The 15,809-nt window shown below is 38.1% G+C and overlaps 1 protein-coding gene across 6 annotated transcripts in view; it reads left to right on the top strand.

Moving 5' to 3' along the window:
- The window catches only part of Mybpc1 (myosin binding protein C, slow type), a 99,501-nt gene that overhangs the window by 47,235 nt on the left and 36,457 nt on the right, over positions 1 to 15,809 (top strand). For all 6 annotated transcript variants that reach the window (XR_607252.2, XM_008832622.1, XM_008832620.1 and 3 more), the window contains 8 exons: positions 2,763 to 2,929; positions 4,497 to 4,629; positions 6,930 to 7,054; positions 7,932 to 8,037; positions 9,232 to 9,398; positions 11,009 to 11,171; positions 12,799 to 12,905; positions 13,767 to 13,900. Coding sequence is in view for 5 of the 6 variants with exons in the window: in XM_008832622.1 (XP_008830844.1) it covers positions 2,763 to 2,929; positions 4,497 to 4,629; positions 6,930 to 7,054; positions 7,932 to 8,037; positions 9,232 to 9,398; positions 11,009 to 11,171; positions 12,799 to 12,905; positions 13,767 to 13,900 (1,102 nt within the window). In the remaining variant the exon portion in view is untranslated. The remainder of the gene's footprint in view (positions 1 to 2,762; positions 2,930 to 4,496; positions 4,630 to 6,929; positions 7,055 to 7,931; positions 8,038 to 9,231; positions 9,399 to 11,008; positions 11,172 to 12,798; positions 12,906 to 13,766; positions 13,901 to 15,809) is intronic.

The following is a 15,809-nucleotide window of genomic DNA, read 5'->3' as shown; positions in this document are numbered from 1 at the left end:
TGAACATTTTAACTGGCTTCCTCTGTGTAAATAGTCACTTCATGAACCTAGTGTGTGTTTGATTTGAATCTCTTGCTAGCTATTTAAATACATCAAGGCTGTAGATGTGGTTCACTTGGCAGAGTGCTTGCTTAGCATGCCCAAGACCCTGAGTTCCACCCTCAACACCACAAAAACTAGATAGAGTGGTGCGCACCTATAATTCCAGGACCCAGGAAATGGGGGATCAGAAGTTTAGGGTTATCATTGGCTACAGAGTGAGATCAAGGCCAGCCTGGGCTACATGAAACCTCCTTGAAAGAAAACTGAAAATACAATTATATAAACTCTGATATCTTTAAATCTTTCCACCAAACCTGAGTGATATCTGAACTATATATGACATAATCCTTCTTGACTGAAATATCAAATTTAGCCTGGCATGATGGCAGGTGCTTTTAACTGCTGAACCATCTTTTGAGCACCCCAATTTAAAATAATTTAAATATAGACTGTCTTCAGTGTATAGATGTAGTGGATATGACAAATTATTACCAAAATATTCCAATTTCAGGATAATTTTCTTAAGTTTTAAAAAATTTTATGTGTATAAGTGTTTTGCCTGCATGTGTGTGAATGCATTTGTGTTATGCAATGCCCACAGAGTCAGAAGAGGGTGATGGATTCCCCTGGAACTGTTGTTACAGACAGTTGTTAGCCACCATGTGGGTGTTGGGAATTGAACCTGGGTCCACTGCAAGAGCAGCAGGTGCTCTTAACCACTGAGCAATCTCTCTAGCCCCCTTCTTAAGTTTTTAATTTCCACATGTTAATACAAGGATGTTTTCATTTCAGTGAGATGAAGAAAATGCTTGTATATCAAGTTTCTGTGAGGCAGTTTTTTTTTCTTCTAAAAGATTGTGTGTGTGTGTGTGTGTGTGTGTGTGTGTGTTTAATCATGTGTATGTGTGTGGGGGTATGTGCACATGAATGTGGTTGCCTGAGGAAGTCAGAAGAGAGCATCAGATCTCTGGAAGCTGGAGTTATAGGCAGTTGTGAGTTGCTCAGTGTAAGTGCTGAAAGCTAAACTCAGGTCCTCTGCAAGAGCAGTATGTACTCTTAGCCACTGACTCTAGGCACATCTATCCAGTCTCTAGGCACATTTTTCCAGATTAGCCTCGTTTTCCCCATTGGGCAAAAAGACATGACAATTAATGACATGATGGAAATTAGACATTTAGAAGATATGCTCACCCAAATCCACCCTAAGCTGCGTGTTGCTATTTCCCTCTCAAAGAACATACAAATTTAAAAAAGAAACTCCGACACGGGTATAATTAATGTGACAAAGCAATGTAACCCATCATTTACATCATCATTATACATTTTCACATTGATGTATAAGACAAATTGACCAGTTTTCCATAAAGTTGTATCCAAACCAGCATTATTTACAGTAAGTAGCCAGTGCAACTTTTTCAAATTAGCCTGATAAAAATAGTTAATTAAACTTAAACAAAAATATGGCTATTTAGTCAAGGAAGAAAAACAATCACCTAAGAAAATTAAATTATATCCTGCATTTATACTAAGCTTCCCTAAAGTGTTTATTTATGGGTTTTAGTTTCATTTTGTAGTTTTGAAATAAGAGAGGAAAGTGTATTTTAACTTTTGTAGGCAGTATAGTCATATAAAGTCTTTAGGTATTCGATGCATTCTTAGGTCAGTGGTCACAATTTGGGAATGTTGTTACTTTCCCCTCGTTCATGAATCTTAAGCCATCTGTCTTATAGTTTAATCTTAATATGCCAATCTTGCTTTTAGAAAAAACATAAAACATTCAAGATGGTTTATTACAATAAAATATAAAAGAATTTTCTTGCCTCATTTTTTTTCATCTACTAATTCAGAAAAACAATTTTCTTTTTAAAAAGCATCTTTATCCATAAAGATATGAAGACCAAATTAAAAAACCTCAGGATGGTTTCTGTTTTTAATCTAAAAATAATTAGCATACATAATTATTAATGTGACAGAAAAAGAATGTTATTGGCAAAATCCAAAGTTTGAAATACCTTAAATTATAGGAACATCAATAAATATAGACAGAAGCTTTTTCCCCCCTCATAGGCCAATCTTTAAATCTTTTAGTTCTTAATCCACTTTTCAAAATCAATTGAATTCCCACACATTAGGTGAAAACTGTAAACTGTTTTTAAGTTTCTGAAAAATCTTGCCTTCAGTTGCTTCTCAGCCTTTTGGGAAAGATCAAGGGCAGTTCATTAAAATTTAAAGTTGAGCCGAGCGTGGTGGCACACGCCTTTAATCCCAGCACTTGGGAGGCAGAGGCAGGTGATCTTTGTGAGTTCGAGGCCAGCCTGGTCTACATGGTGAGTTCCAGGACAGCTGGGACTTGGGACTACAAGGAGACCTTGTCTCAAAAAGACCAAAAAAAAAAAGAAAAAAGTTTAAAATTTAAAAAAGACTAAAAAAGATTTTTTTAATTTAAAGTTGAAAAGATAAAAGATAATATTTTCAGTCTATGTCCTGACAGTCTCTGTTCCCTCTACAATTAAGTTTTTAACTAGAAAACTAAAGTGAATATAAGTGTGGCTATTTTTTTCTACTAACTTGAAGTTTCCCACTTCAAGCAAATCAGGTCGATTTATTTGGTGGCTTTAAACAGAACTTTTAGCACCGATCAAAGTCGGGATCAAACCCGGCATGCCTGCTCTTAGAGGGCCAGAACAGCTACTAACCTAGGCGTCGGTTCTCCTGGCCAGGGAGGTGAAGCAGCAGGAGGAGGAGCCCGAGATTGACGTGTGGGAGCTGCTGAAGAACGCCAACCCCAATGAGTACGAGAAGATCGCTTTCCAGTACGGCATCACTGACCTGCGTGGGATGCTCAAGCGGCTCAAACGCATGCGCAGGGTGGAGAAGAAGAGCGCAGGTGAGCCCGCCCTTAGGGGTGTGTGTGCGGCCTTGCGTCTCATCCTGTTTCTTGCTGAGTTCGGGGTGAGGCCCATCGGGCGTGCAGCGGGTCACGGTTCCTGGGTTAACTTTAGCTTCAGGGTATCATGCTGTGCTTGGCTCCTCGCGGCTTAAGTTAACAGATTTATGGTACCACAGACAGCACACAAGGAGGCAGAGAATGCCCCTGTGGCTGCTAGACCCTTCTTGGAGGACTCCTAACCAGCTCCGAATCTTCACGCTAACTCTTGATTCCTACTCAGGCAGAGGTAGTGTCTCTGTTTTCCCACTATATTCTTCCACCTCTTTGACTGGACCTGGGGAGTTCATCTCTCACACCTAGTAAGGCTCTCCAAGGTGGGTACAGCTTACTGTGGTTAGAAACCCCCCCAAAGCAGAAAAGAGCGAGCGGGCGCCAACATTTCAAATTGGTCATTAGCTCTTCAATGTTTACTGTGTTCGATCATTGTCAAAGTTCAGGTTTATAAGACGGCAGGGAGATCCCAATCCCATTGTTACTGTTTTTCTTAATGTTCAAATAGAATTTAAAGACTCTCCTTGTGACTTTTTAGAAATTTGGCATTTATTTCTAAATTTTCCTGTAAATTGGTTGAGAAATGGCCCCAGAGAAATCTAGGAGTGTTGTTCCATTTGGCTTGCATAACTCAGCCTTCCCGAGATCTCAGAACTCCATGTCTAGAGAGGTGACTGGGTTTGCATAGTCACAAACATATGACTACTGAAGTGGACAGACAATTGATGTCCCTTTTCCCAGGCTTGGCCTTTCTTTCTTAACACTTAGTTCTGAATTCATGCCTTCAGGTATATGATAATTAACTAGTTTAAAAAGTAATATTCCAGGGCATAAACCCACACGGAAGGCATTTGAAGATACAAACTAGACTCTATATAATAAACATTTTAGAGTACAGAAATTTGGTGGGGGGTTAGGAAGGGGGACTGTAGATACAAGAGGGGATCAAAATATGTTCAAAATATATTGTATGAAATTCACAAAAATAAATTTTAAAAGCCAATATGTATGTTTATCTTTTTAAAATAAGAAAAAGTGAGCTTAGGCTGGTGAGATGGCTCCGTGGATAAAGGTGATTCTGCCAGTCCTAATGACCTGAGTTTGATCCCCAGAATCCATATTATAGAAGGAAAGAATAGATTCTCAAAAGTTGTCCTCTGGCCTCCACAGGCATGCCATGGCACACAGGAGCACACACACACACACACACACACACACACACACACACAGAATAAACAAATGAAATTTTTCTTAAAAGTTAGGAACATTTAGTAGTAGTACTAGTTTTCTCTTATGCTTCTTTTAAGAACAAGGGAATTCTATTTAAATTTGTAAACTATCTTGTCTATAATTCAACACAATTCTAAAATAAAAAGGAGAATTTGGAAGAGTCACAGTTTTGTTCTTCTGTGAGATTCATCTCTTCCCTTGTTCTTAGACACACATATATTGATTATTTAAATTTGTGGCATATATGCACACTTACTAACATATTTTTCCTTCTATCTACCAGCTTTTGCAAAAATTCTTGATCCTGCCTATCAGGTTGATAAAGGAGGCAGAGTAAGATTTGTTGTGGAGCTGGCAGACCCCAAACTGGAAGTGAAATGGTACAAAAATGGTCAAGAAATTCGACCCAGCACAAAGTAAGTGGGCTTTGAAGGGATCAATAAAAAGTAGAAATAAACAGTAGTTTGATTTAATTTTCATAGAATAAAAAGACTTTTGACATTTTTAAGATATATATTCATAATGCAAAACTGCATGAAGGGAGAGACGAAGTTTAAGTCACTTTTCATGTATTTGGGAACTATTAAAATCATAGTGCGATATAAAATAAACCTTGTTTTATGTTTTTGTCAAGCTATATTGTGAGTCACAACTATTATTTTGTGTCACAGCATGTTATATGTAGTTATTTCAGAACATCACCAAGCTCTCAATTTTTAAAAATAAAATTTAGGAATATTTGAAATAAACATTTGATATGCTAGCACATCTCATAGTTAGATTTTTGGTTTTGGCTTGGTTTTGCCAAAATAGCATCAATATTTGACGATGGCTGAATATGTTCTACATCAACTTGGGCACTGTTTGGAGCACTCATAGTACTGCATCTGAACAGAACTGTCTAACACTGAGATCTAATGAGATGTGGCTCTAAGCCCATGTTTCATTATTTCTTGACCCTCTTCCAAAGAAAGGAGTCAAACTAATCCTTGATGTCTGATGGTATCGCTAGTCTATTATGAAACTACTTTACAGAGATCCTCCTCAGCTTGAGAGATTTTCAACTCCAATATATTTTTTTAAGTTAATAAGAGTTACATGTACACTAACAAAAGACTTTAATCCTAGAAACCTGTCACTTGCAGAGTACAGTGAAGTGGTTTCCAGTTTTACAGTGTGGTTATACCGACAGGAATATTTATACCTGGTACAAAAGTCTCTTGAATGGCCTGGATTTTACCAAAACATATATATTTTGAGACTGGGTCTCCCTGTAGCCTCAGCTGGCCTGGAACTCACTATGTAGATCAGGCTGGCCTCAATCTCACAGAGATTGCAGGTTTCATAGGCTCCAGGCTTTAAATTTTTATTTATTTATTTATTTATTTATTTATTTATTTATTTATTTATTTATTATGTGAGTGTTTTGCTTGAATGTGTACAAATGCACAGTGAGTATGCAATCCCCTCAGAGGCCAGAAGAAGGTGTCTGATCCTTTGGAACTGTAGTTACAGATGCCTAGTGGGTGCTGGGGTATGAAGCCTGGTCTCTCTGCAAAAGCAGCCAATGTTCTTAACTGCTGAGCCATCTCTCCAGCACCTGGAATGTTTTCTTAATAGATGATAACTATAATATAATATCACCAATTTTTAAGCTCACTTACAAGGCTGCCTAATTGCTGCTTGTCTTATCAATAAAGATCATTTATTGCTTAAATTGCACAATCATTCATCAACATTTCCCATTTCCAAGTGCTAGACATGAATGGAACATGAGAGTGAATGGAATAGACAAGATCAAGTCTCTGAATACATTAATTGGTTTTATTAAAAATATATTTTATTATTTTTTATTTTATGTGGCTGAGTGTATTGCCTGCATGTATGTAAATGTACCTGTGTTGTGCAATGCCCTCAGAGGCCAGAAGAGGGAATCTGATCTCCTGGAACTGGAGTTATGGATGGTTGTTAGCCAATATGTGAGTGCTGGGAATTGAACCCAGGCCTTCTGCAAGAACAGCCAGTGCTCTTAGCCTCTGAGCCATCTCTCCATCCCCCATTAATTGCTTTTTTATACTTTTTTTGTCTTTTTTTTTTGAGACAGGGTCTCTCTGTAGCCCCAGCTGTCCTGGAACTCACTATGTAGACCAGGCTGGCCTTGAACTCACAGAGATCTGCCTGCCTCTGCCTCCCGAGTGCTGGGATTAAGGGTGTGCGCCACCACACTCGGCCAATTGCTTTTTTAAATAATATGCAGAACTTAAACTCCCTCTGACACACTCAACCAACCCTATGTGAGAACTGGTTTATATAAAACAAGAACCAGATGTGGTGACACATGACATTAATCCCAGCCCCCTGGAGGCAGAGGCAGTCAGATTTCTGTGAACCTGGTCTACATAGTGAGTTCTGAGCAAGCTGGAAGTACAGGGAGACCTGGTCTCAAAAAAACAACAAAAAAATTATGTATGAATAAAATAATAACAAAAATTAAATAGCACATTTAAATATACATACTTGTTATATATCATAAAAATAAAAACTACTTTTTATTTAAATAATTAGTCAAATTATGTAAAGTATGCTATATAGCGTCAAAGATCAAAGCTATATTTCTGACTTTTTAAGTATTACCAAATTATAAGCCAAATTTGTTCATAAAAAAGAACAAAATCAAGTTCTCAGACTCTGTTTTTCTTCCTCTTGCTTAAAACAGATACATCTTTGAACACAAAGGATGTGAAAGAATCATGTTTATCAATAACTGTTCACTGACAGATGATTCAGAGTATTATGTGACAGCTGGTGATGAGAAATGTTCTACTGAGCTCTTTGTAAGAGGTAAAAAGCATCTCGCATCATCATGGGGCAAGTGCCCTCTTCCCAGGGACAACCATCCAAGTGAAAGGCAAGGTGACCTCCAGCTCCAAAGCAGAAGCAGTAGCCTCCTCAGAAATGTTTGGCTTGGCTGTTAGATTGGCTCAATGTTGAGGCTCTACACTGGCAGCTATTCTGAATCCTAATTAGTCTTCTGGTTTGTTGAAGGAAAAAGATGCTGAGGGGAGAGAAAAGCTGCTGAGTAGAACAGCCTTGTGGCTTTGACTTAAGCCAAGCACTGTTCTGCAAGATGAGATCATTTTAGTTTATAGCTTCTGAAACCCAACAGACTTGACTGAATAATCCTCATTTTAGCTGATTGCAATTGGGGTCTCATTGGGAAGAGGCCACCAGTGTTTGGCACCAGAAGATCAGCATTTACTAAGAATGGTGGAAAGAACTGGAGGGGTCAGATGTAGTCATGTCAATCTATATTCTTTATGAAGCTTTTTGATTACAGACAATTCTCATCTTTGTACTTCATCTAGAACCAAAATCAAAACCTTTGAGTATTATACATTCTCCTTTATCCCAAGTGTTTACCACCTGGTACCTTACTTGCTGAAGGGAGGATTTTTGGTGCACATTAGAGAGCCCAGTATCCGCTCTCCAGAACAATTTATTTGGTCTGAATAGTTCTGAGACAATTTCAAGAGCTGATCCAGGCCTGTCAGCTACTTGTTTTGCCATGAGCAAACAAGAAAAGCATGCCTCTCATTTACCACCAGATGACTCATCGATAATGCTTTCCCTCAGTTGGACTTTCATTTGTGAACAAACTGGGGTCCAGACGCAGGCTTTGAATATTTAATGATTTTCATTTCCTGTTTCTTCCCACTAGAGCCTCCAATTATGGTGACCAAACAGCTGGAAGACACAAAAGCTTATTGTGGGGAGAGAGTGGAATTGGAATGTGAAGTGTCTGAAGATGATGCCAATGTAAAATGGTAAATTCTTTCCTGCTGCCTGTCCATCTCTAATAGAGAAAGTATCTTCGTAACTGATAAAAGACAACATATGTGACTTTTAAACATGTGAAAATAATCTCAGCCTCATTTGTGTTAATAGAGATGACAACTAAAACTTTACTATGATCTTGGAGTTCTTTTTAGTCATGAGACTGAAAATTCTATAAATCCTATCTGGGTAGAGATGTAAGGAGACAGGTATTTACTAGTAAATAGATTATACAGACTCCCCAAGTCTTTTTGACTGGAAAGACCATGGATATTCTTAAACTCTGTAGCAGGCATTACTGGCAACATGTTATTTATATATTTTTCATTTAAATCCTCATTATTTGCTGGAGATATAATTCAGTGGGACAGCACTTACGTAGCATGCTCAAAACCCTTGGTTCCATCCCTATTGCCATAAGCAATAAATCATCATCACTTTATTTTTATAACATCCTGAAAAAGTACTTTAGACTGAAAATTATCTATTTCTTTCAAAAGTTAAAATGAGCTGGGGGTTATACTTCAGTGGTAGTGTGTGGTTAGCATGTGGAAGGCCCTCAGTTTGACCATTAGCACCACAAAAAATAAAAACTTGGAGTGGGAATGGCTAAAGAGTATTTTACTGTATATTTTCTGAGAGTTGCCACAAAACTAAACACTAGAAGATTTAAAATTGTACAATGACATGTAATATTGAGAAGAGTATAGTAAGTTACACAACAGGATTATTCAGCATTAGAATGAAATAGATTATTTGTATTAATCTAAAATCATGGCTGACTTTAAGAAGTGTCACAAGCCCTGAAGTGGGTCATATGGCCTCAAGTACCTGCATCTGATTGGTCTGGAATGAGAAGTGTTCATGTTCTTTAGGTATGATTTTTGTAGACAATACTTGTTATACTAAGAATCCGTTGACGAATTAATCTATCAGTGGATCCATATTCTTTAATTCAAAAAATCTTTCTTGTGTGTCTGGGATCTGTCAGAAACCCTGTAAAACACTGGGATAAAACCATAAACAAGATTAATGATGTGTTTTTCCTGAAGATTTTGATATAATTTTTATCCTCTTACAATTTCAAACACATATATAATTAATTTGATTATATCCCCCACCATTATTCGCTTCCCCCTCCCACTGATCCCATTCTTCTTCCCTTTGAATCTATGTTAACTCAGGTTTAAGAATGGTGAAGAGATCTTCATTGGTCCCAAATCAAGATACAGAGTTAAAGTTGAAGGGAAAAAACACATTTTGATCATAGAAGGAGCAACAAAGGCTGACAGTGCAGAATATTCAGTCATGACCACCGGGGGACAATCATCTGCTAAACTGAGTGTTGACTGTGAGTGAGACTTGTTGAGATATCTGCTGAATTGGCTTACAAATGATATTATATTTGTTAATCTAGCTTCAGGAAAGTCTCAGTCTATTTGATCGTTTACTTGTGACATCTTAAAACTTGGATTTCACTCTAGTGGAGTATCTATGGCAGATTAGGATCTCTGAAAAAGGAATCAACTACTCAATTCAGTAGTGGACCAATACCAGAAGAAAGAATAAAAATCACTTGCCAGAACAGTTACCCAAAGAGTTACAAACACAAGGCCATAAAAGTAGAGGGATCAAATCCTGATACTGTCTGCTTAATTATATTATATATACTTAATAATATATTTTAATAATATATTGATATATTAATTATATACTGTTTGCTATCTAGCCATCAAATAAGAATTCAGCACTCAACATGTAACTTGCAATTGTGTTCACTGTGAGAAGAAAGTTGTGTAAACCCATAGGGGCCCCACTCAGAACATTCAGAGTTTATTTGCTAGTAATAGACTCCAAAGCATAAAAATTAATGTCTTTGCCTAATACCCTCATACAGTAGTGATTTCTCAATGACAGAATCTGTTTACGTTTTTGAAAGTTAAATAGGAAATGTCAGACTGATTGGTAGTGCATATACAGAGCAGAAATCTTGCCTCTTTACTCCTCTTTTGGTTTAACTGCAGTTCATATAGTCACCAATTTATAAAGAAACAATCTCAAACACCCCTTATGATTCATGAAATTGTGACCGTTTTAATTCAACATCCAAAAAGGTTGTCGACCATAGGCAGATCTGTATCTGACAGTTGCATCCATTCAGTTCATCCAATTCGATCTATCCATAGTTCTGCCTTCACACAGTACATACATTTCCAAAAATCATTATGTTATACAAAATCATGCAATAATAACTATAGAGTTTATATAAGAAACCAGATTTGGGGCATTATTCCCAAAGAACTTTGATAAACAAAGTTCTCACTAAAAACAAAAAGAAAGACCTCATAAAGAAACAGCAACACATTGTACCTATGTTCAATTGTTATTAAATATAGCACTTTACCTTGGAAAAAGATATGCAGTTCTCTGTGGAATAGTTGTAGCTTGTGAGATATTTTGAAATAGTATGAGGATTTATTTGAAATCAGATGAATAGTTGTAACCTTAGGTATGATTTGACATTGCTCATATCTCATGGGTAAACAAAGATCATGACAGGTGTTTGAGGTATGTGAAATTAATATAATTTTAAGACATATTTTTATTATTTTTGATTATGTGTATTCATGTGAGGGGATATGTGCATGTGAGTGAAGGTGCCTGTGGAGACCAGAGGCATTGTATACTCCAGGAACTGGAGTTAAGGAGAGCTGTGAGCCACCTGTGGTGGGTGCTGAGAATTGAACCTGGGTTCTCTTCAAGAGCAGCACACGCTCTTACCCCCCAAGCCATCTCTCTAATCCAGAAATGGATATCATGCCCCATAGTGCTCAATTATATCAATCACATTGGGCTAAATTCTCATGTTTAAAGCATGTGTTTCTGGAAAACTGACAGTACATTGTGAAATGCCCATCTGAAGTTTGGGTGCAGATGCTATAATGTTCTTTATTTCTGTAGTGAGACCTCTAAAGATCACAACACCTCTGACTGATCAGACTGTGAAGCTTGGAAAAGAAGTATGCTTGAAGTGTGAAATCTCTGAAAACGTACCAGGAAAATGGACAAAAAATGGTCTTCCCGTTCAGGAGAGTGACCGTGTGAAGGTTGTTCACAAAGGAAGGTAAGCAAGCCAGGAGGTCCACTAGTAAGGAATGGGCCCCGTTCACCCCCCTGCTTCCTAAATTACGCATTCGTGGAGCTTTATTTGGAGAGTAGCCACAGGGAGATGACCTATTTCGAGTCTAGTAAGAAACAGTTGTTGTCTATCATGCCCCACTTAAGAACCAGTGTCTACACCTCATACTGTGATGCATTGTCCAAAACCCATCAACTGTTCCATCTACACATGCTGTTACACGAATGATTCTAAATTCTAATTGAGGGCTGGATCAAGTGTATCAGCTGTCCCTAATGTTCAGTAAGATGTGGGAGAGACCACTGGTTTGGAGTGAATTTCTGTGAAGCTGTTTATCTGACTTTCCAAGAGATCAGGAGAAAGAAAAATAATAACCAAAACCCCAACGGGCCATGTTTAGTTGGCACAATAAAGAAGTTCCCTCTGCTTTAAGCTATGAAAGGAAAGTTACTTGAAATAGCCCATATTTTGTTCTTGGTTGCTGTGTCCCTCCACCTTTTCTGTCTATAACATCAGCCTCCTTTGCTCAGCTCATCAGAGTACTCAGTCTATATCATGGCATTTGTGGCCTGATTCCAGGATTGCAAATAAAAGTCAGCTAAGTAAGGTCTTTAGACCATAATTGTTGTAATGTTTTTAATAACAGAAACCATTACCTGATCTTCCCTTTATTTCTTTCTTGTGGGAAGCAAAGATCCTAGAACCTAGCAAAGATCTAAGGCAAGAATTTGAACCTTGGCTCATGGACTCTCACGAGATCATGAGTGGATTTCTGAGGACCTAAAAATCCTCTGAAATTCTACCCGCATACAAAAATGCATATGTTCATAATAGTATAGTATGTCTTTCATATGTTATTCTTCACACGTGTGTGTGTGTGTGTGTGTGTGTGTGTGTGTGTGTACATGTGTGGTGTGCTAGGGATTGAGTCCAGGGCCTCACATATGCTGGGTTAGTGCTCTACCACTGAGCTACATCTTGACCACCCCCAAATGCATATTTTATTCAATGAAAGGATCCATGGTATCCTTTCAGTACTCATATGTGACCCCAGTAAACTTAAGAACCATTACTCTTTTGGCACGTTCAGCCAAAGTTAGTATTTTTCTTAGTTATCTCTTGTTTCTTTAAGTATAGCATTATTAAGATGCTATGTTTTATTCTTTTTGAAGTTATTAAATAAAAAATAATAGATGCTTGCATACACAATAAACAGCTGGATTTGTAGAGATACTTCCATATGCTTCAAACTCGACCTAATTTAGATCAATAACTAGGTTAATTAAGGTTTCACATTCTGTCTCTGTCCCTCTGTACATCTCTGTCTCTCTTCCTCTGTCTCTTTCCTACATGAAACAAGTGAATCAAATAAAGGACAGGCAGCTGAGTGTTGTGGTGCACACCTTCAATCCCAGCACTTGGGAAGCAGAGGAAGGAGGATCTCTGTGAGTTCAAGCCCAGCCTGGTCTACATAGCAAGTTCCAGGCCAGCTGGGGCTACAGGGAGACTTTGTTTCAGAAAGACCAAAAAAATAAAGGACAGGATCGGTTTGGATCATGTATATTCTACATCCTTGCAAAGTTTTAAAAGTATGTTTTTCTTGTTTCTTTAGAATCCACAAGTTAGTTATAGCCAATTCTCTCATTGAAGATGAAGGTGATTATGTGTTTACACCAGATGTCTATAATATTCCTTTGTCTGCCAAAGTTCATGTTATTGGTGAGTAGATAAAATAAATCATTATGTAACAGTATAACTGATGTAAGATCACATTATAATGCTAAGCATTTGAAAAGAACCTAAGTGGTTTTCTACTATACTAACATCTAGTTGATAGCGGACAAAACACCAAAGCAAAACGAATATGAGCTATTTAGTAATTGATTTTATAAGATGAAATGCTGGAAAAGAATTTCCAAGGCCCTTTTACCTTTAATATTTTTATTTAGGACCTTAAACATCTATATTTTAGGCATTAAATGTTTATTACTTTTGTTGTTTCTTTTTTTTTTTGGTTTTTTTTTTGAGGCAGGGTTTCCCTGTAGCCCCAGCTGTCCTGGAACTATATAGACCAGGCTGGCCTTGAACTCACAGAGATCCGCCTGCCTCTGCCTCCCGAGTGCTGGGATTAAAGGCATGCGCCACCACTCCCAGTACTTTTGTTTTTTCTTAATGGCATTCTCTGTTTCTAGTTTTCTTAAGTATGATTGAAATCAATTACTTTTAAATGTAGACTCTAAGTGTCTGTCACCCCTTAAATGACTATTAAACTAGTTGTTTTGTCAATAAAGAAAAAAAGCTTATTTTGCTTACCTTGGAGTATAATGAATTCGGAACTATGTGATTAAAAAATATGTATCAATCAATACTATTTACTAATCCTAAGTAAATTGTAAATCTGACAACGAAATAGTCAGTTTTACAAGGGGCCAACCACCAATTACCTTGACCCCTCTTATATACCTTTTAGCCAGATGTTTAAAAATGATTATTACCAATGTTTATCAGTAGTCAATTGCTAGCCAAAATATTCACACAAAAATGACTATATAATGATAGAAGCTTTGCTGAATATTCCAGATCCTCCTAAGATCATCCTGGACGGCCTCGATGCTGACAATACAGTAACTGTGATTGCAGGAAGCAAGCTTCGTCTTGAGATCCCTGTCACTGGGGAACCACCTCCCAAGGCCATCTGGAGCCGAGCAGATAAGGTTGGTCTCTATCCCTCTCTCACACAGACACATGCAGACACAGACACAGACACACAAACAGACAGACACACACACACACACATACACAGAACCTCTTCTACTCCTTGGACCCAGGAATCAGGTGAAGGCAAAAGGCAAATGAATGTATAAGTGTACACCACAGATATAATTCTTTTTTAAAAATATTTTATTGAGCTTTTGTAATTTTATACAACTGTTCTTAATCAAATTTAGCCACCCTCTCTCATCCATGCCCCCCATCCCCCCACCGGACCTCATGTATTCCACCATACATGTTCATCCCATCCAGTCATGCATTTGTGCCCAGATGTCCTTCAGCGTAACTTCATCCAAAAAAAATGAGGACTGATTTTCAGGCAAATCTATTAATCATTTATTTACTTTTCATATGTCTAATTATCCACTGTGCGACCAAGCATGCTTCTGTGAATCATGAACAAGGCTCCACCTTGCATTCCATGGACATTATGGGGCAAGATGGAAGAAAAGTAGTAAATTATTAAGTAGGCAAATGAATAAAGGAGCAAGCTCACTTTGCATAATAATAAATGCTATGAAAATATAAAAGAGAATGAGCTAATGTGGGTGTGGTGTCACATGCCTGTAATACTAGGAGAGTGCGACAATAGAACTGGAGGCCAGCCAAGGCTACCTAAAAAGACCTTGTCTCAAAAATCCAAGTAATAATAATGATGATTAATAAAAACAACAGCAAAACTCCAAGAGCGTGTTGTGCTAGCATGGGGCTGTATAGTTGCTGTAGCCTCAGTGAACGACAGCAAGGAACTCCTTGGGTGAAGACCAAAGGGAAGAGAGCCAGCTGAAAGCCATGCAAGTGCCAAGGCCAAGGGCACAGAATAAGCTAGGGTGTTGGAGAACTACAGAGCCAGCGCTGCTGGGGTGTGGTGAGCAAGGAGAGAAACACAAATGAAGTAGGGTCGTAAAGTATTACAGCTCAAAAGCAGCCCCTGGCTTGCCCACCAAAACACAAAAATTACATTTAGAAAGCAGAACGTAGCTGGGCGTGGTGACGCACGCCTTTAATCCCAGCACTCAGGAGGCAGAGGCAGGCGGATCTCTGTGAGTTCAAGGCCAGCCTGGTCTATGTAGTGAGTTCCAGGACAGCTGGGGCTACAGGGAAACCCTGTCTCAAAAAGACCAAAAAAAAAAAAAAAAACCAACAAAAACAACAACAACAACAAAAAAACCCAGAACGTGAGACTTCTATTTCCAGTCAGAATTGAACAAGAACCTGACTTACATTTTCATTTGAGATAATCTCCCAAACTGACAAAATTCTGTGAACAATGGTTTTGTAGACATTGGACTCAAGTAATGTAAATGTCTTTTCTTTATTTTACATTTTTTTATATTTAGTAATGAAGAACATTTTAAAGTTTATTTTTGTAACTTTTTTTTTTTTTTGGTCTTTTTGAGACAGGGTCTCCCTGTAGCCCCAGCTGTCCTGGATTCACCATGTAAACCAGGCTAGCCTCAAACTCACAGAGATCCGCCTGTCTCTGCCTCCCAAGTGCTGGGATTAAAGGCATGCGCCACCACGCCCGGCCTTTTTTTTTTTTTGCAACTTTTGTACAATATAATTTGGTAGTATTTAGATCCGCCTTATCTGCACCTCCCCTTATTGACACCCCCACCCAGTTTAATGTACTCTATTATATGTGTAATATGGCCTACAGAGTCTAATTTGTGTCCCCAAATGTCCTTCAGTGTGGGTCTGTCTACTGGAGCTTGGTTAACCTACCAAGAGTCCCATCCCTGTAAGAGACTGTCTTTCTCCCTCCCAACAGCCATCAGTTGACAAAATTTCTTTAGGTTGGGTTGGGGTTTCTTACCCACTTCCTCATGTCTATGCTCGGATTTCATCTGG

Source organism: Nannospalax galili, unplaced genomic scaffold (genome assembly GCF_000622305.1).
Source record: "Nannospalax galili isolate Female #2095 unplaced genomic scaffold, S.galili_v1.0 scaffold415, whole genome shotgun sequence".
NCBI lineage: Eukaryota > Metazoa > Chordata > Mammalia > Rodentia > Spalacidae > Nannospalax > Nannospalax galili.
The sequence above is the reverse complement of the archived record's forward strand: the minus strand, read 5'-3'. Positions and strand labels throughout refer to the sequence as shown.